Source organism: Dromaius novaehollandiae, chromosome 6 (genome assembly GCF_036370855.1).
Source record: "Dromaius novaehollandiae isolate bDroNov1 chromosome 6, bDroNov1.hap1, whole genome shotgun sequence".
Taxonomy (NCBI): domain Eukaryota; kingdom Metazoa; phylum Chordata; class Aves; order Casuariiformes; family Dromaiidae; genus Dromaius; species Dromaius novaehollandiae.
In genome coordinates, this window is record NC_088103.1 from 35111704 (window position 1) to 35133337 (window position 21634).

A 21634-nucleotide genomic window follows, 5' to 3' on the forward strand; every position below is an offset into this window, starting at 1 on the left:
TATTCAGCAGTCTTTTCTGTAGCAATGCAGCTTTTTATTAATTTCTTAGACTTAAGCCAGAGTTTGGCCGTATGAGATTTAAGTATCGTATCTAGATTTGTTAATGAGATCCTTTGTGTTCTTAATTCAGGCAAAAGTGCTGAAATGAGGTTCTTGCTCGGTGAGGTTGACAGTAAAGAAAGGCCAGAAATGCCATGCTCTACCTTCTGTTTAGTGTATCTGGCTTCACTCTTGAAATTTTGGAGCTCTTTTCTGAATTATCACAGTGTTTTTGGAGTCATACACAAAGATTGAAATAGGGCTCTTTTGTAGAGGGAGAGTGGGTAAGGAGAGGTAACCAAAGATGGAGAAATCTCTCTGACTCACTTCCTCAAGGGCAGTATGTCCTACTGGATAGGTCTTCGGCCAAGAGCCCTGAAGATCAGGGCACTATCTGAGCTTCTTCTGCTAGGTGGCTGGATAACTGTGGACAAGTCATTTTGTTTTTCTTTGCATTGGTTTTCCCATATACATGTTATGCCTGCTTTGTAAAGCATTTTCATGTCCACTAAAGAAAAAACTCACTAGTAACTTACGACACTGATGCTATCATATTCCAAACTCTGGTGAGAGAGAGAAGCTGAGAAACCCTTCCAGCAGCAGGAAACAGAGTAAGAGCAGTAGTGTTACTTTCTGGAGAGAGCTGTACGCACCAGGAAGGTTGCTTCACCAGGTCCAGTTCTGATCCGCGTACCCATAGTGGGTACAGAGTAGGGCTTGATCCTGATGAAAGTTTACAATTATAGGAATGAACAACAGTTTAGCTCTTATTTCTCAAAAATTTTATTTTTCTCCCCTCAATATAATTGCCCTTGCTTAGCGAGTTTGCTCTCTGGCCAATATAACACCCTGTGTATAGAGCAGCCCTCCCCCATAAGGTCTGATCATTCATTTTTCTTTAATCTTGGTAAATCCCCCTGTGCTTAAAGACATTTGACACCTTGCCACCTTTTGTTATTTTTCTAAACTGCCGTAGCCTCCCAGTGATTGGTCTACTGTGGCTAGAAGAAATGAAGTCTTTTCTTTTTTGATTTCTGTCACCAACAGAATCTTTTTTTATGCTACTGTGGGTAGGTGGAAGGTGATAATGTGGAAATACGGAGGTCCCTTTACACTGGAGCTGTAACAGTTGTGGGCCAGCTCTCCGCTTCCAAATGGAGATTTTTTTTTATGAGTCTCTCTTGGTAGTCTGTTCAGTTCAGTGCAGTTTCTGATGCCTTGCAGGGGTGTGGGAATTGCTTACAACTTTGCCAGTTCCTAGTTAGTGTAACCTCCCCTGTATTCAGAGTCAGAGACCTGTAGGAGCTTAGGGTTATAAAGTTATTAGTTGAGAGAACTACTGCTTTCTGAGTGTTGTATTTGCTTGCATAAGTCATACATCTTCACTCCCACTCCTCATCCACATTTTGCCCTGAGACAAGGGCACAGCCATTGTGCATGTCTGCTTTAAAACTGTCTTAATCTCTTGTTTGCTATACATAACAGTTTTTATGTGTGTGTGGCTGTTACACTGGCAAATAGGATATTTGTTTTAAGTGAAGCTTGTGAATGTCTGTGTCTGTGATTTCTCTATGTGCAGATTATGTGGCTTAAAAAAAAGCTGTGTGGAAAAAGCTTTGTGGATTGGGTATTACTGAACATTAAAAACACCTTTGGAATTTTGAAATAACCCATGTCTGGAAATGGTTGAGCCCAGTGTCAGCAACCTGCAGTTTGATTTGTAGGATGTTCACCTTGCTGCATCCTCACGCAGAGCCATAGTGTTTGTGTAAGAAAATTAAATTCTGTTTGTATCATATGTATTGTAGCTTTCTCTTATGACTGTTACTTCAGTCTTTTTTATAAATAATCCTTTGAAAAGCAGGTATATACAGGGTATATTTTAGGATGAGGTGGGCATATAAATGGAAATTTTTGCTAAGTAAGGATCTCAGTATATGGATTCATGTAGAAAAGCATCTGGTTATTTCACCTGCTCCTGATGTGTGTTTGATCCTATCCTTTTCAGTTAGCTTTTTCACTATTTCTCACCTGTTAGTTCTTTAAAAATGATGCAGCAATAAAAGCATCCTAGAATCCATGCTACATGATTAAAAGAATGATTCACTACATTTCAGTCAGAAAATTTAGATTGCTGACAGTACTCTATCCAGGAGGAACCCAGCTTGACTCTAAAATTCCAGACAAAAACATCTTTCTTAACCTGTCAGCAGGGCACGTTTTTGTATCAGACACTTGCTGAGATACAGTGAATATGCAACATGATGAATGTTTTTTTTAGAATGACTTTTCAGAATTGAACACTTAAATAAAGGTGTAGAAAATTGTCCCATGTTTTATAAATTATTAACTCTTTCCTTGGTTCTGATTTATAGGTAGCCTATAGCCACAGCACATTATGCTATAATCTGTTGGCTCTCATACACCAAGCAGGGTTGGACATCCTGAGACTTTGAAAGGTAGATGCCAAGCAGGAGGTCATACTTTCTCCTATAACTTGGGTCATTCTCACAGCTGAGAGCTGCTGTGTTGTTGAAAAATGCTGCTTTAAAAATCACATCCAAAACCAAGATCTTGAATACTTATGGTCAATAAAGATCCAATGGCATTTTTGCCAAACATAGGAAATGTTATTTCAGGGTTAGCCAGCTTCCATGTTTCAGTCATTACCTTCCATCTGAATTTGTGCCGTTAAAACACATAGCATTCTTTGATTCTCTTCTACACCATTGAATAATACTGCAGTGCTTTGTGAAGAAATATGTCATGTGTTAACCAAGGGATTTCAATGATGGGTGAAGGTCTTTGTGAACACATGTGGTATAAGCAATGTTTTGGATATTTGGAAGCAAAACATGTTTTATAGCCATAAGGTATAATTGTTAATAAATAGAAGTGCTCTACTGAGCAAATCTTGGAAAAAAGCATAAAAAAAAAGAGATACTTGCTCACTTTGTATGTGGGGCGAATCCCTCATGGGACTGAAGCTCAACTGCATAATGAACAGTGATGTGCAGTAAATTCACAACATAACTGTATTACCTTGTTAGGATTATGATTAGTGTGGCTTTAGAAAATTACCCCATTAAAAGCGAATTATACACTGCTTTATTTGTTTCACATTTAGTTCTTTCTCTTCAAAGAAAACTCTTCTAATTTGATTTTATGTCTCACTGAGTGGAATTTTATTCAAGTACACATCTCAGAATGGATAACAGGGAGAAGATTCACATTTTATGTCAGTTACCTCAGATGTCAGTCATCTCAGAAGACAGGTCATAAACGTAAAAGAGACATGTGCAAGCAAGATTGTTTATGGGGGGAGGAGGAAGGCAAAGACAGAGGGAGAAAGGATAGAGCTATATGTTTTGTGGTGACAACTACAAAATCCCGCCACCTGTGTCTCATTCAACCCTTGCATGCAGTAGTGAAAGTATTGTTCTTCTATATACATCATTTTTTATTCAATTTTTTTTTTTAAGTTGTGAACAGTTGAAGGCAAGGACTGGGGAGTTAGGAGGTGCTCTTTCAAGGCTGTTAACATCTTGAGATCATCATTTCAGAGTGCAAGCGCAAAAGGCATGATTAGCTCATATATCTGACTCAGAGATTACAGGCCAGATAACACCCACATGTCCTTGTCCTGAGGCAAGCTTTTTAGCAAACTTTTAATCCCCCCCAAGTAACTAAAGGTCCCACTGTGACAGAGAGTAGGAGAGGCAGAGGGGATGCTACTGTTGCTGGCATGAATCAGCAGAGTTTCATTTCAGGTATTGCAAGATATAGGGAAGAAAGAGTGAAGGAAATTTTCTCTGTGACCTTGAGCAAGTTAATTAGCTTTTGCATGCCTCTGCTCAGAAAAAAAGGGAATTAAAGCATTTCCACACTTCTGATGGTGTGTGAAAGAGCATATTAAAAGTTGAGACATGATTCAATGCAGTAGTAACAAACACTAGCTAAACAGTCAAAATAGGCAAATGTTTTATTTTGGTTTTGCTAACTTGATAGTAGATCTGTTCTATTCGGTTTGAGATGCTTGTTGCTGTAGTGTCTGAATAGATACATAACTGTCTATATTTCTCAGAGCCGGTACTATAGTTTCATAAAGAAATCTGCTTTAGAACAATGTGGTGCCAGGTGGGTTTATAGGTGTATATAGAAGTCAAAGAAGTCTTCTCCTGAGTGAGGGAGGAGCTTTAGGATTTATTTCCATGTGTTTATTATATAAAAATTGTCTGTCCGTTTTACTATATAAAATACTGTTTTTTCAATCTCATATCATTTTTCTCTGCACAGCTCATGAGAGCCTAGCCCTCTTGAAAATCACTTCTTTCCCTAGCTTGGCAGTTTCATGAAGCATGCTGCTGCTAGGTTCTTCATTGCTGTCACACTGCTGAATGTAGCTTCCGTTATACAGCACATAATACAGAAAAGTCTGGTCCGATGCTGAGTAAGAGATTTTTTGATAGAAAGCCTGCTAGGAAAGGTCTACTTGAACATTTTCAGGGAATACGCTTCTATTATCTGCCTTTATTTTGGTATTCTTAAGGTCTAGTTCACTTTTATTTTAGGTATTATCTGTACAATTTCAGCATGGTTGAGATTTAATTTACTCTCTCAAAGCTGGCATTCATATACTTCAGGTGCCAAGTGTAGATTCTACTCAGAGTGAAGACATAACCTACTTATACGTTACATGTGGGGTAGATAGTCTGAGTTGGGGATTTTTTTGACAGAATTGTCTATTTTCATAAAAATAATTGCAATTCACTTCAGGAAACAAATGACTGTAGAATCCTTAACAGTCTCTTTTGACCTACCCGTTATTGTTTCCCTGTCATCTTGCCTTTAGAGAGATTTTAGTAGAGGTAGTTTGGGAGACTGCTTTGTATGCACTGAAATTTACAGGTGAACTGTAAAATCCACTGCCAAAATACGATCCTTTCTGTACTGCTCCTTTATTATTTATATATAAAATTGGCCTTTTGAAGGGATTTTTCCATCCAAAAATAAAAAAAGAGGTTTTCTTTTTGGCCTTTTATACATTAGTAGGACTGGACTCTTTTCTACCTCTATTTCCTGGAGGATTTGACTTCCTCTGGAAGCCCTGGATTAGTGCCCTATCTTGAGGCTGAAGCCAGCAGTTTTCTCAGCCCTCAATTAAAGGGGTGAGTATATTGAGCTTTTAGGCCTTTTCTACACTTAAAACGACTATTCCTGCTGGCAAAAAAGTCCTTATTCTGGTTTAGCTTATACCAACTCCTGAATGAAATAAACTATGTCGGCAGAAAACTTTCTTGCCGGTATCATTGCATCTAGTTGCATAGCCAAGTAGCCAGCATAGCCACATCAGCACAAAGAAATCACACCACTCACCAAGAAAGCTAAGCTGGCAAAACTTTTAGCCATTGATCAAATGGTTCCTGACATTAAAAAAAAAGCAGAAGAATGCCCTCCTCCCCTTACAAAAAACCAAAGTGTTGTTATGTGTCTTAAGGAGGAGGAGAGAGAGAGAACAGCACCTGGTGGAGTGCAGTTTTTGAGTTTATAACTCCAGTTCTCAGCTGGTGGACAGAATACAGAATTGAGGAATACAGAGGGGACTCAGGCCTAACATTTACTTTTTGGTTTTCAGCTGGGTATGAATCCTAAAGCAGAAATTTACTTCCCCAGTGGCAGACAGAGATATGCACTGGTGTATCAAAGGCACACTGTAAGAATTGCCTTGATTCAGAATTGGACTCTGAAAAGAATCACTGTTCATCCTTCAAATGAAAGAATAATGTGTTCCCATGAACTCTGGCTGTAGCCCAGTTCTAACCAGTGACCGACAACAAAAATCTAATTACCAGTAAAATATTTTGATGCACAGCAGTCTACTGAGCTAGTGCCGTCAAATTAATTTCAGCTCAGTGCCTTGGATCTGATGTGAGCTGGAGTCTCCAGTGCAGTATGAAGTGACATATGGAGGTACTTCATGCATCGAGTCATCCTTCAGGAGTACTTTTTCAGGTTCTTTCCTTCTTGTGACATCCTTTTATTTATCCTTTCCTTGTGCTTGGAACATTCATTGCTGAACTAGGGCTTTGTTCAGGGATTTTAACTTTGCCTGTAAGTGGAAATATTGTGTATTCTAGCATTGGTGTGATCTTGAAGGATTGGAGTCTTTTTTTGTGATTCTTTGCCTGGTGTGATGGTTTCTCAGTACCATTAGTATTTGTCTGGTCCCTTTTGTTTTGACATTGATACTCTTGTTCCAATTAATTTTTTTTTTTTGCTTTCTCATTTGCCCTAGACACTGATTATGTACCTAGTAGGGTTCTGTGAGTGGGGTGAAACCATTCATATTGAGCAAATTTTAGGATCATTGTGTTAATTTGCAGTACAATTTAGCTGGGTTTCTATGCAATCTTGTTATGATGCAATAAGTAATCACATTTCATGATCAGGAAGGGTTAGGGTCACCTATGTGAAGATCTATTGAGAGTCTATGTTATCTACCTGAAACCTTTGTGTAAGCCTTAAAAATTAAATATCAATTTGAAGATTACTCAGTTTTTGTGCTGTCTCTCCACAGAAGGGAGTTAGTTTCTATTTCTGCATATTTTGAATATACTTCATGGCTCATTAGTTTATTTTAGCCCTTCTAATCTCAGTCCATCTAGAATTAGAAAATGTTCTATGCTATAGAAAGTTACAGCATGATAAACTGCTCTTAAAAACATATTGACATTTACATTCTTTCCCTCCTCCCACATATGTTGCATCCCAAATGGAAGAGAATGAAGTACTCCAAGGAAAATAGCCCCCTTTTTTTTTGTTTAGGGTCTGTCTCTTTAAATAGATGTTTAAAAAACTAGGCAGGAAAGGTGATGATCAGTTTAATGACATCAGCTGAAGATAATCAGCTGCTCTTTACAATAAGAAGATTGTTTTCCAATAAAAATAATGCTGCAAATACATCTGGCAATGGAAATGGAAGGCAAAGCAGATTACTTAGCACTCAAACAAAACATTTTTGATGAAGAATTTTCTCGGTGGAAGAATCTTTATGCAATTGCATTGCCCTTAAAAACAAAACAGATTTCCCATGATAAATGGGTTTGGACACAAGCAAGAAGCAAATTTATTTAAGAAATCAGAAGAAAATGGATCGAAATAAAAACCTCTGGGTATGTGTATTATTTTTAGGTTCTCTGATGATGTTTTACCCAGAAATATTTTGGATGCCATTTACAAAGATGAGGAAGATGCAGTGAGAGTAAAAAATCTCTTTGGGGTTATTGGTGGGAAATGTACATGAATACATAATCTAGTTTTAAAGTTTCTAGGAGACTTGATGTATTTAGTTCAGTTGGAACTTGAAAGAGAACTCTAGTGGGTCATTAGATGCCATCCCTCCACATCATGCAAGATTGATTCAATTACACAAAACCCATGCTGGAGACATGAATGTCAAGTATAGATTTGTTTCCTGCATTTTAATACATCTCCTCCCAGTGCATGAGTTTTAGCATGCATGGGAGTGATTGTTGGCTTTACATACACTGCAGTTCATGGTTGTGTTTTTTTTCCTACCCTTCTAACCTGCTGCTGTAGTCTAGCCCTAGTGTTTCTGAAAGGCAAAGTCCAGAGTTACTGGCTTACTTGACACCGTGATCTTGGGAGCCTGGGACACTGAATTTCGTTTCTATGTATCTTACAGTTTTAGTGAACTTTGGCAATTCATGTAGTAACTGTTTGTGTCCAGCACTTTTTGAAGAATGGGAAGAGGATCACTGCCCTGTCTGGAAGCAGTATTGCAGTGTAAGTATGATAAAGATTGAACAGCATTCAGATACGGAAAGGAGACCGTAGAAGTATCCGGGTATCACTATTATCTGCATTTATTATCTGCAAATTATATTATATATATTATCTGCATCAGAAAAGCAAAAATTAACGGTGATCGCCAAAGTATTTTCTTCAAATTCCTTGCATCTGGTTTGAACACAGAAATCCTGAGCATGGACATACTGTGTCATTGAACTCAAAATATTTTGTAAAATGACCAATTCCTAAAATTCTTACTCAGGCAGAATTGTCATTAGCTTCAATGATAGTTTGCCAGAATAAAGCTTGAGTAAAAAATTCAGAATTTGTTCCAGTAAATAACAAATACACTGAAAACAAACTTGTTTACTCCTCATTGCTGTATTCAGCATGTATCTGGGAAGGAAATAAATCTGCTGTGCACCCCAGGGTAAAGTATATTAATCAACCAGTTATCTTGTTAAGGAAAAGTAAATGACTCGTTGTGCTGACTGAATACATTGCTATGCACAAAGTTTGCAGTGCTGTTAGCAATCCAATATTGACTGTCAGCCATCCAGAAGCTGTTAGAGAAGTTAAAATGCTGGAGGAGTGCAGCAGCAGTGTAGCAATACATTCACAAGCCCATATTGCACTGTGTGGCTCAGAACTGGCTGCAGATCTTTATTATTCAGGTGTACCCTTTGGCAGGCATTCTCACATCGAGGCAAATGTATTCTGCTCCTCCCTCAGCAGCAGGATACAGGCAATCTACAGCATGCCATTCAGTGATGGTTTATTATTTTGTACATTATTTACAGAAAAAGACATTTCACAGGGACAGGCTAGGTTTTATTTATTTATTCCAAGTCTCTTATTTTCATTCTCAAAAGAACATGAATGGTGCTGTTGTTGGGAAACACATGCAGAAAGACACAGCAATGCTTGGGCTGTTTTGAGACAGTCAGTTGGTTTCATAGTTAAAAAAAAAAAAAAAAAAAAAAAACTTATAGCTTGGACAGATGATAATACATACAAGCGTAGAAGGAACCCTGTTTCTCCAGCCTTCACTCTGAGACAGCCAAATGCGAGGCACCAAGGGGGTGAGAGCCATGAACCCATGCAGGACGGCTCTGCCAGGCCGGGTGCATCAACTCAGGCAGCCACTCCCCATCCTGCAGTTCAGAGCACAGGGGAGCCTGAGCCTTCCTCTGCCTGGCATAGTGTGTATAGCTGTGATTTTAAATGGGGTACAGCTCAACTGGGCACAGAACGTTGTATTTATGTGAATATCAGGATTCCCTTTCTCTCTCCTTTCTTTAGTCTTGTTTCTCTGAATTTTAAGAAACAGGCAGTGGGAGCTGGCAAAGACCTCTGAGAAGCGTACCAGAGGTTAGCTCTAATTACAGTCAGAGGGAGGCCGTATCGTAAAACATTCATGGTTTCAGAGTCGCCGTGTGCGTTTCTTAGATGTACCGTTGCCTCTTAATAGGTTCCAAAGTGTAGCAGGAGACCACTCTCTCGTCCCTGCGGTGCTTGGCGCATGCAGGGAGGCTCTGCTATCCTGTCAGAAAGATGTGTGTAGGCTTTGCCGCCTTGTTAGACAGGCATTTGTAGGTTTAAGGGGTGGCTTGACTTTGAGACAGCTGTTAAAAGGTAGCAGGTCTAGAGCTTCGAAACACTTGAAACTAAGCGCTCTCATCTTTCAGGGAAATTTAAGGATCTATGTCAGGCAGGTCATTAAAGAAATTTAGGTGCCTATCATGCAGGTCGGTATTTCTAGAAGCTGCTATGCAGTTTCTCTGGTAACCCTTCAAGGTCATCTGTCAGAGGAGGCAGAACTGAGAGCAGAAGCCAGGTCTGCTGGGAATCCCTGCCCCAAGCCTCCATCTACAGGGCCAAATAATCATTAACAGGGGAGTCTTGGTACCTCTCATTTGATTCATCTGATGTTTTTAAAGTTTAAATTGCTCTTAGATAGTTAAAGACATATTGTTTCCTGAAGTTATAATACAGAGGTTTTTAAGTCAAATGCTGTACATTTGAGGAGTGGACTTTTTTGTCTTGAAACCCTATATGTAATAATTATTGTCCCAGCTGGGGTTTCCCACTGTTGGCCTTCTTGACTCTCTCACTCAGAATACTTAGAATCTTTGTTGATAAGATTTGTGTCAAACTCTGATTCTCACCCAGCACACTTTAAAACAAGTCATCGCTAGAAGACAAAACAGAGGGTTGTTTTGTGCTCTCTGTAGCCCATACTGTCAAGTTGCAGGTGTGGAAGCAGCTGGAATATTTCCATGAATCCATGCCTTGCCACCAGTAATGCTCAGCTTCAGGGAACAGCTCCCGACATCACTTGTGTTTTATGTGTGTATAGATGTGTGTGTGTGTTCTTGTGAACACGGATGAAAGAACAGAGGATAATTAATTTGTTGTCTTCTGCAATGTGAAAGACAAAAACTGAATTTAAAAGAGTTACTCTGATAAGGGGCTGTGTATTTTATATATATATATATATATAAGGTCTTGTGTATATCCATAGTAAAATGGGAATTTGCGGGAGATAAACGGGCAGCACACCAATCAATATGAATAAATGCTGACACTTTATTAAGCCCAAATAGCATCTTTTATATGCTTTAACGGTGATCATGTGAATCAGACTATACAGTGATTGGTACATGTTCATTTAGCACGCACACCTGAACAGTATGTGATTGGATAGCATGTACTGTCCCCGAGGAGGCAAAGAAAGTCCCCTAAGCCCGTAAGTTCCTTACTGAACATCTGGGAGTTGTTTTTCTCGTTCCAAGGACAGTTTCTCACCACATCGCATGCCCTTTAGTAACCTTACCGGTAGGCCGCAAAACCTACTTTCACACTCTTGCTATTAGCATTAGGGCTGGATTGCTCACATGTCCGTTTTCCTCCAGATAATCCTCCACAGGAATTGCTGCTGTTATTTTAGCAAGAGGTATCCATGCCGTTTTCTCCTTCTAATAGCTTGTTATCCCTGTGTGTCAGTTCACAGGTCTTGAAGGGAGAGGAGGATAAATAACCTATTTGATCTTCCTTTGGAAAAGAAACTGTTTTCCCACACACTTCCTAAGAAAGATGCCATAGTGATAATAAGTTGCAATTGCACTTTAACTGGAAATGTTTGTACTTTGTTGTTCCTGGAAGATGGTAATAATGTAGCATTCAACTCATATTGTTACAAGTAAGAGTCAAGGGTGAAGACCTTAAAAGATGCTCCTAGGTATTTTTTCCTCCCTCATTAAGTTGTTTTGAAAATGCCAGTCAATTTTGTGCAGTCTGCTCTGTGCCAAAGGAAACAAATTTGCTCTTGAGAAGCATTATTATCAACTGGAGGGATAAGTTTTCTCAGACAAGTTTCATTTAGCTCTGTCTAGAGTGGTGCGAATTTTGCCAAAGACAGGGAAATTGCCCCAGCCTTTCTTTCAAGTTGGTGGCAGCATTTTAACAAGAAAACCCCAAGTGTCTCATGCAATATTAGAATGGCCACAGTGAGAAAGGACTTCAGTGTCCTGTTTCAAACCTGAGTTAATTTACCCAGTAAGAGCCTCACACTGGACAGTTAAAGGAGTGTCTAGATGATGATAAAAATACAGGCTGTTCTGAGGAACTGCTGCTTGCAAAGGTGTTTGCTGATGGATGGGAAATAGATAAGAAACAGCAAGAGTTTTAGAAAAGTGTTTATTGAGAAAGTTCATATTGTACATTTCTCAAAATGCTGCAGGCAACTTTCTTCTATTGTTACAAAATTCGTGAAGGTTAGTGTATGCTAATTTTTTCTATGCCTCATAAAACTCTTAATCATAGGTATCCTGAGCCAACAGCTACTGTATTAGATATACACATACACACAAAAAAGCATGCTGCTTATAAAGGTAAAATGACTAAGGCTAGGTATATGTATATATTCGTATATGTATTTAAGCCAGGTTCCAGCCTCCTGTTTAACACTTCAGAACAGGGATCACAACCCCTCAAGGATGCTCTGCTGCTTCGTGGCATCATAAACAAAATGGCTCTGGAGTTCAGCACAGCTCTGACATTTTGGTTATAATGCCAATAAACAAGAAACCCCCCGTGGCATGTTGACTGACTTGTTTTCCTCAGCAAAGCTGTAAAGAACTGTAGTGTACTTACAGACTTACTGTGTTGCTTTCTCCCCGTTACTAATTAAAATAAGGATTTTTAGCTTGAATAGATGTTTTGGGGGTTGCTACCATACACAACGTTACACACTTTTGCTCTACATCTTATCATGCTTTTTCTTTAGCTGAAGGCAGCAAAGCTTCAGTTACTGGAAATAGAAGCTAACACAAAGAAAATTTACTCTACTGAAAGCTGAAAGGGTTTGGTATTTTTTGTGTGTATTTTTTTTTTTTGTTTGTTTTTTGACTTGTATGAGAGTGAGCCTTGGATGCATAATAGGATTTTGCAGGTCTGGCTTAGAAGGCTGTTGGTGCACAGCTATGCCAGGTAAATGTGTTGAATTATCTACTCAGGAAGACAAGCTGGTAAAAATGGAAAAGCAGGGCTTCATGGCCTGTTTCTGCTGTAAATACATTTTCATTAAGTGTACAGTCATCCATCATCTCTGGCTTAGAGTGATACTTTGGGCATTGCTAATAAGTAGGGTCGTTTCAGGAGTTTCCTGGTGTCTTGGACAGGGAGAAGGTGACATGAAATGGAGTCTCATTTTTTTAGTCTTAATACCTGGTGCACTGGACTATCCCAGCATTGCGGACTGCCTCTTCCCTCCTTGTGAAAGCAGTGAAATGGCTTGGTGTCACTTTGGGTCTGTGTGACGGGGAAGAATGAGCAAACTGGGCTGTGCTCGTCAGCAGCAATAGCTTTTTTTGAAGTTGAGTTCTGCTTGCAAAAGTGATTCTTCCTGTTGTAGACTGAGCAAACTTGTGACCATGGAGTCCTGAAGAATCAATGCCTTGAAATTTGCCAAACACCAGCCAGTCCTCTACAGAAAAAAATGATTTTTCTCAATTTGCTGCATAGCAAGCAGACCAGACAAACTCAGGATTGTGACTGAGACAGCAGCTAGTTAAATTTAGGGGAAAACAACAAAAAGCCCCCACAGAATTAATGAGAGAGAGACTTAGAGGCATAGAAACATACTGTCATGGCCTAGCCTAAAGGCAGATCTGTGGGCTCCTCAGAGCTCCCCTGGAAAACAAATCTAAGACAGGCAGGGCTGTTCTAAAAATAATGTAGAGTTTTATTTACAGAACATATACAACAGATATTCGCAGAGGCACTGAATTTCTCTTTGGAATGCCTGAGATTTGACTGTAACCCTCAATCTGAGTCTCCCAGTGTGCACTGCACACACAAAATGAATATACCCTCATCCCTCCACCATAGACTTGGCTTAGTTTATGTCATAAACCAATCCAGCTTGTTGAAATTATGGGCTCAGTCGTACAGTCATACACCTGCTGAGTTCAATGGGAATTTTACCATAGGAAGGATCACATAAAAAGTTTTGGTATTGACTCAGACTTAATCTGCAGAAATGCACATCCTTCTTACCAATGAAAGCTTAAAATTGATGAAATTGGAGTTATAGAGGGATCTGATGAATCTTCTTTCATGTCCTCAAGAAGAAGGATAATGCGTCTTAGTGTTTTTGCCACTTGAGGTTCTTTTCACCTCAAGAACCTGTAATTCTGACAATATCTGTGTTGTGATTGCAGTGTGGCACGAGGGTGGGGGTGTGTGTGAAGGGAGGCAATTTGGGACATGTCAAGGAAACCAGTCTTACACATGCTATAATGGTTTGACTTACTCCTGTGCAATGGCTGTAGGATTTCACATAGCATATACTCCAAAACTGTTTGCATAGCCACCAATACAAATGGATGTAGTCTACCAACTTCTACTTTGGACAAAACAGTGTTCACTAATTTCCAATAGATACCAAACAGGCAAGCTTACCTGCTTGTTTTTTATTTACTGCTACAGCACTGGTCTTCATTGCTAGCTTATGACTTTCTGGTCAGTGCCAGGATACATTCTTTCCATCTATCCCTACTTGATTCTCTCAGACGTTTTAAAGAATGCACAAGCATTTTATTTGTTTCCAAAAAGCAACATAGATCCATCTTCTGGGGATATTAGTCTACATACTACAACTGAAAGCAATGTTTCTTTGAATACATCTCACATGTCAGACCACACTGCAGGTCCTTCCTTCCACACATCCCAAGCTCTAGGTGATAGCTGGATATTTATGAGAGATCTGCATGTAAAGCACATTGCACAGCTTGTCTGTCCTTCCAGTATAGCCGAAGTATTGCAGAAGCCAAAATTTTTTCTCTTTTATTTTTTGCTTTTTTTGCCAGACATTCCTGATTTTATGATTTTTATGTGTGTGGAGGTAAAAGTACCTGGTTTAAGCAATGCCTTTTTGCTGATAGTATTGTGTGCACCTTACATATACTCTTGTGGATGCTGTTTTAAAATTCATTTTAAAGGTAAATACTGTAATATGTGACATGCAAGTCAGATTTTTTTGCATCCTGGGGTAAAATGTCAGAGATTATAGAAAATGCCAACCTGTGAATACAAGCTTCTGCTGATGAGGACAGAATTAAATATCCATGGTTTACTTTCAATGTTTTGCTGACATATGGTGCTTCTAACCCAGTGGCATATTAATTGACTAGATTTACAAGAGATGGACAGTGCTTAGCAAGGAAGGACAGGATACGCCTTATAAGACAGCTGGTTCTGCCTCTGCTGGATTATGGAGACAATATATGTTGGACAGCTAACGAGTCTGTGTTGCATAAGATAGATACTCCTTATAATAGAATTGCATGCTTTGTCTCTAAATGGGGTTATTATACACACCATTGCACAATGTTTGAAGAGCTCGGTTGGCCCTTGTAGAGGGTTAGGAGAGAAATAAACTGGAAAACAATTGCACATAAGACCTTCAATCCATCAACTGCTCCATATTTATCCAAATTACCAGTGCACTCTTCCAAAATACAAATCTGCTATACATTCAGGGGTAGAATGTTAATACTGACCGGACACATTTTTAGAAGGCAGATTTTTCATATGATGTTGCTTTTAACTTGCAGCAAAACCTTGCACCCACATGAATAGAAGGTTTTAGTAGAAGCCAGTTATAGTGATGTAACACCTCTCCACTGAGAATGAATTCTCAGTTTAATTTTTGTCACAATGCAGACTGCAGTCTGAGTCTCAGGAGGTCTCTTGATTACTCTGAAGATGAACTGTGAAGAAATGCACTGCATTTATAAGGGGTTAACCCCCAGCAATATTCAGAATTTGAGGGAAATGTTTGCAAAAGTGATTCGTAATTTGAAGTGCTTCCATTTTTTGGGTCCCCAACTTGTGACTGTTCAGTGTGTGATTTTCAGAAAGTGCTAAGGTCTGAAAACTGTGGACTCTTTATGCTGTTGCAGATCAGACACCCAGGATTTTACATGTTCAAAATAACAAGTCATTTTTGAAAATGCTGGCTCAACCACTGAGCAAAGTCAAATGCAGCATTGTATGACCATCGTTATGGCTCCTTTTCCCGCAGCAACAGGGAGTTCTGTGGTAAGCGTTGCAGACAGAGCTTCCAAGAAAGTCAGCAAAACACTGTTTTGCCAAAGCCAGTGTAAATAACCACATATCCTACCTCTTACTTGTCATTTTTGTCCTCTTCAGTTAAAACTTCTCAGGTCTTTTGTCTGCATGCCCGACTTCTAGTCAACTCCTTTTCACTTCGAGCTGTCTGGGTACCACTATGATCTTACTAAATAATGTTAAATAATAACAGTCTTAATCTGGCAGAGTAGATGATAAAAATATTGAAATGTGCAAAGCTGTGAGAATGGCTTTGTTCAGTGCTTTATTCCTAAGTCAAAAGAAAAGGACATCCTCAAAACACAGTTGAAAGCAGTCTTTCAATACAGAAGTCTGCAAGTTGGTCCACTGTGTGTTTTCCATTCGGGAATGGTTATACCCAAGTCCCCCAAGTATTGTACTCTAACATGAAGGAAGAGCAGACATGCCACACAGAAATTATTTGCTGATAGTGATGCTAGTCGTAGTTGTTATTATTTGTCCTTCCCTCCCCTGTCCCAGGGCCCCTTCAGTTAAAGTGAAGGGTTTATATGTGTGTGTATATATACATTTATATACACATGTATGCATGTGTGTATATTTATGTGCTTTGCTGAATTCTGTTTGGAAGGAGTGATTTTTTTGTACAGTCCTTGCTGAGATTTCTGCAGTCTGGTCATTTCCTGTTGGATGGAGCTGTGATCCTTAATAGAAGGCAATGTGGCTCATGCAAAGAAAGATTATAATAAACGCTGTTACTAGTAATTAGTTTCCCACCCTGGATACTTTTCCAGTAACTGTTTTATGTTCTCTGTGGTAAAGCATGCTCACTGAAGACAGAGTTTAAGAGGATTTCATACGTTGTTCAAACTAGCTGGATGTTTCTCTTAATGAGCTCTCCCACTGCTATCACAACAACTTTAAATACCTTATGGCTAGCGAGGAAAGACTGACACACAGGCAGATTTGTTTCTGCAAATATCTTCCTGATTTAGTTGCATTCTTGAGTGAGGTTGATTTCATCGCAGGTTGTGCTGCTGCTGTAGTAGTTTCAAGTGAGAGCATTTATGTGTGCTTTTCCTTCCTTCTTTTTTTTAGGAAAAGGAAAAGCTATATGTGGAATTGAAGCATGTCTTGGCCCGACAGCCTGGGCCTGAAGCAGCAGAGCAGTTGCAGCTCTACCGGCACACCCTCCGAGAGAAGACAAAACAGCTGAAAGTAAGAGATGCCCTCTGTCTCTGGCCAAGAGGCTGCCGGCCTTGCAGAGTTATATGCTTGGTGATCCTGGAGAGCTAGGCTTTAAGAAGACTTCCAGTGACTGATGCGCATGCCTTAGCATATTAGATCAGGAAAATAAGGTTAATACTGCATTCTCCCCTAGGGAGAACCAATGGTGGTAGAATAGCTTTTTGTCACATAATGTTTGTTTGTTTCATTAAAAAAAGAGAAAAAAAGTCTTATTAGAGTATTAATGTGCAGCATATTGCTGTGAATGCACTTTGTCAATGCATATTCAGGGACACAATCAGTTTTCTGTTGGGCTTATTCTCCTTCCCTTTTCTTAAATTATTAAGATCTTGTAATGAGCAAATCAAAACCATTTCATTTTCTTTTAACAAGCTAGTAGAAATATATTGAGAAACTGGTCTTAAATTCTTGTTATTCTGCAACACATACACAAGTATTAGACTTGCAGCCTTTTACAGGGGCAGCAGGAGTAACCTGTACTAACCCCTTGTCCCCAGAGGGAGGATTTCCTGATTCTGAAGGAACCTTATGGAAAACTTTGAAAGCATGATATGAAGAAGTGATTCTGTGATAGAATGAGTTGGTCTTTTCTCATTCTTGTCTGCATGAAAGATCGCTCTCCCCAGGAGTTCGTCTGCTTTTACAGCTCCTTTCTCTGTTGAAGTCATCATCTTCTGTTCACTGCATCATAATCATATCTATACTAACCATGAGGAAAAAAATGCAGGAGCAGATGGGCCCTTCGGAAACAAAGAGCCTGTTATGCAAATCTTCTTAGCTTTCCACGGAAGAGAAAAGCAATGTACAAAATGTAAAATAGAAGCCAAAATGTAGCTAAACTGAATGTGATTTGAAGTTTTCCATACAGTTCCCATTTGTCCTTAATGCAGTAAATTGCTACTGTGTATTTCAGGCACAGTATGCTGTAGTGTACTGGTGTGCATGTCATTCTATGGTGCCAGGTCAAGTTATTTTCCTTCTTAAAGCAGGAGAGTACACTATGCATGCTCCTATTCTCTTTAAAGTTTATTGATTCACATGGAAGCAGCACTGTATTCAGATTTGCCCTGACTGAAATGACTTTGCCTGTGTGGATTTAATTACTTCAGATAAAATTCCCTGTGAATAAAACCCATTAGTAAAGTTTCAGTTTGCTTTCATACAGGCAGGTCTCACAATGTCTGCATGAAACAAGTATGCAAGATGGTTCAGAAAGGGGGTACAAAAGCTGTAAATTAATGCTGTAGAACATGGTGACTTTTCATATACTTATGAAATTGACCATCAGTTAGAAACACTAATAATGATCAGAAAGGCAGATGGTGGAAAGATTTCTCAGTAATAGTTGCTCTATTCGTTGGAAGTCTAGACACTGGTAGCCTCTTCCTTAGCTGGTAAAAGAGAGAAAGCACAACTCTAATTCCATTGCAGGCATTTAAGGCATTTTGAAATATCCAGTTCACATTATACATCATAACTTTCAATTCTGTCTTGTTATACTGGAGAACTTTCATTTTAAATACCACAGTTTTCTTCAAACTGTGCAAATCTGCCATTACTTTGCCTTCACTGTTGTAAATTATTTACATCAGAAATGCAAAATCAAGATGTTGAAATGCTAGGAAAACATTACTTGTTAAAAATGAACACCCACACCTTTTTAAAGTTCCTGCCTTATTATTTTTTAAGCCTTTAATTTTGTTTTTTCATCTAGATTTGTGTCCCAGAATATTAAGAGCTAATATATGTATTAGTAAAACTATTCCAGTGATGCATAGGTATATTTTACCTGTTTTATGGTAGTTAAATGGCATAGCCTTAGTTTTGTAAACTGTCCTTAGAGGGGCAGAGGTGGTCAAATGAAACATCATGATGAGATGATGGTTATATGGTTGAATGAGAAAGGAAGAAGTGCTTGTAAAACTTACCTGTATGTGAAACTAACATCTTCTGCTTCTGCTTTTTGCCTTTCATTTGTTAGGTTTTGTCTTCAGAACTGAATATGTATGAATCACAGAGCCAAGAATACAAATACGAAATTGAAAGACTTGCCAAAGAGCTTCTGAATGTGAAAAAGAAATACCTGGCTCAGAAACGCAAGGAACAACAGGCCAGGTATGGGGCAATAACAATTTTATCTATCCATCTCTCTGCATAAGCCTGATTTTTTAGACTCTCTGTTACCCTGTTGATCAGAAAGCAGCCAAATTTGACTGAGGTAATATAATTTTATTGTCTAATTTTCCTGAATGTTTCCCTTCATATTACTTCAGTCTTGTTTAGATTTACCTTAGTCAGGACAAAAACATACAGCAGCAATGTTGCTGTGTCTGACATGTTGTACAGTCCAGTTAAATTATTCATGCCAATGAGATGGTGCCCAGAGGACACAGAATAGTGTCTGGTCTCTTACATCTAATGGGAGATCCTCAAACATAAGGATCTCAATGCGTTATGCAAGTTAGTATTAATATGAAATACCTTATTAAAGTGAAGCACCTTATATGGGGGGATAACCTTTTTCAGGTGGCAACTACATAATCCTAATGTAAGAATAATATCATCACTGGAACCGATGAGTATCCCCTTCTGAGGTTGGATATCATTGCCAGTGGTTGCAGAGGAGATGGGCATTCCCCATCTACTTCTTATTTTCTTCCTAGGCTGGGAGGAAAGTGGGCAGTGCCTGTAGTCTGGCTTTGTCAGACTTCCTGCTCATTCGAAGGGAGAGTGTAAGAACTTCCCTATAGGAAGTTTTTGTCTCTCCTTTAACAAATGGAAGTTTGATGGCACCTCCCTGTCACTCTCAGTCCACAGCTGAGCATTCAGCTCCTTCTCTCAGTTACAAGAAAATGACTAGGATCTTAGTTACTCAACTTGTGATCCATTAAAGTGACCTAATTTGAAGAGTCTGAGAGATGAGACTATTCTGATAATGTATTTCTAGTCTGGGCCACCAAAATTACTAGTCACTTTGGAAAATGGAGTTATTTGACTTTTCCTTTTAAAGAAAATTTTCTCAGATTTCTGCAGTCAGCTGATATGATTTGTTACCCTTTTTTTCTGTGTATACCTTTTGTCTTTCCACTCCTTTGCTTCCTCAGCCTGTCCCTTCCTCATACGCACCAAGAACCACAGCTCTGTGTGTTGCTGAATGTAATTCAAATCTGCCTCTATCCATTTCTTTCTTAATCATATTTTAGCCAGCAGTTTTGATGACTGAATTAGCAAAATAGTCAGTGATAAACAGTGACCTTTGTCCATCTGCAAATTGCGTAAGGTTACCTTGATGTTTGGAGTTAGCAACAACTGTGCAGTGCTAATGGCCTTCCTGGAGCTCTAGGATCAATACATGAGGCTACCATAATGTCTGGTAATCCATTTCCAGCAGCTAAGTATCCTCTTCACAATCGTTTTAATGTTTGCCTTTGAATCCTGGCTTCATGTTTTTTTCTGTTCACCTGATGAGAAGAAATTCACCAATATTTTGTTGTTATATCATACCTAAATTAATTCCTGTCATAATTATTGAATAAAACACCTTGTTGGGGACATAGGTGCTTTAAAAAAAACCAAAAATATTGTGTAAGATCACAGTGGTTGAACTTGGGTCTGTTAATCATCCACACTGAGTGGAATTTCCTGGTGTGGGTCAGTTAGTGCCAGGCTTGCCACACTGTTTATAGGTTCAGGGTAGGTATCTCTGCCTTTAGTTCAGTTTGACGGGTTGTTCTGCTTGTCGGCAGGCATGGTTGCAGTCGTATGAGCATGACCTCTTTGTGACACCTGTGTTTTGGAAATATATCTACATAATGTTGGTGATGCTTCTTCAGGACCATGGCACCTCCTTACCCCCACCGCTGGCTCAGAAGCTACCAGCACTGTACCCTGAGCCCTGGCTCACACTTCTGCTCTGTGTGTGACAGTCAAGAGCCAGCCAGGTGCTGGGCTTGTGCTCTGAGCTATCCGTCACTGTGCTGTTCCCCAGACAGATCTGTTAGGCCACATCCTGCTTTAGAGGATATCTACCTCCCAAGACATAACTCGGCACATCAGTCCCAGATAACTGCAACTTCTCTAGTCTCTAGACTCCTGTTTGTGTTGCCCAGCAGCAGTGGAACAGAAACAACCATGTTCTGCAGTCGCCTCTCTCCAAACTGCTTTCTATGCATGGCATTTCATCTGCTTTCTGCAACAGAGAGAGCCAGTTCTGCGTCCAGACCCTTCCCCAAGGAGTCTTTCACCCCTGATGTGCAGCCATTCTGCACTGTTCACAGCCTCAGGCTGTGCTGTAAAGGGAAAGCCTGGTGTGTGGACGCTAGCCGGAGAGCCAGGGCTGTTTGATCCTTATAATTTCAGGTTGTTCTTAATCCCAAATGACAGGTAACCACTGACTTGGTCTCTATCATGCTGGCTAATGTTAACACCGTGTCTGAAATAAATGTGGCTGGTTTTGCTGGTAAAAAGAGGATCCTGTAAGGACAACAGCGTTAGCAGCATTATTGACTACGCTGGTATGAAAGAGAATTTATACTCAGATAACCTCACACAAAGGTATCATCTAAAGCTTTTATTGATTCACAGAAGACAGTTCTGGTTTGTGATTTAAAGTCTTGATACTGCACTAATGCAGTTTTCCATGGGATGCTGAAGGAATATAAGAAGTGGCAACAGGAATTTAGCTTTGTTTTGGGTTCAAGCTGAAAATCCAGTGTTTGAAATTTTGCTTGTGAATTTGGAATCCTATTTTTCTGCTCTCTGATTCTGAATGTCGACTTTCCCAGATGCTTTGGCACTCTTTTCCTCGCTCTCCCCATTCTCTCCTTCTGCTTCTTGCTCCCTTTCTGCTTCATTATTTTTCCTAGTTGCCTCTAGCACCTGCATGTCAGTTTGATCCTGGTAAGGATTGGTAAGAAAATAT

The 21634-nt window shown here is 39.4% G+C and overlaps 1 protein-coding gene across 1 annotated transcript in view; it reads left to right on the forward strand.

Annotated features, from left to right (window-relative positions):
- The window catches only part of CFAP58 (cilia and flagella associated protein 58), a 59785-nt gene that overhangs the window by 35509 nt on the left and 2642 nt on the right, over positions 1 to 21634 (forward strand). Inside the window, exons 16-17 of the mRNA XM_026117438.2 lie at positions 16564 to 16683; positions 18695 to 18828. Of these exons, the coding sequence (XP_025973223.2) occupies positions 16564 to 16683; positions 18695 to 18828 (254 nt within the window). The remainder of the gene's footprint in view (positions 1 to 16563; positions 16684 to 18694; positions 18829 to 21634) is intronic.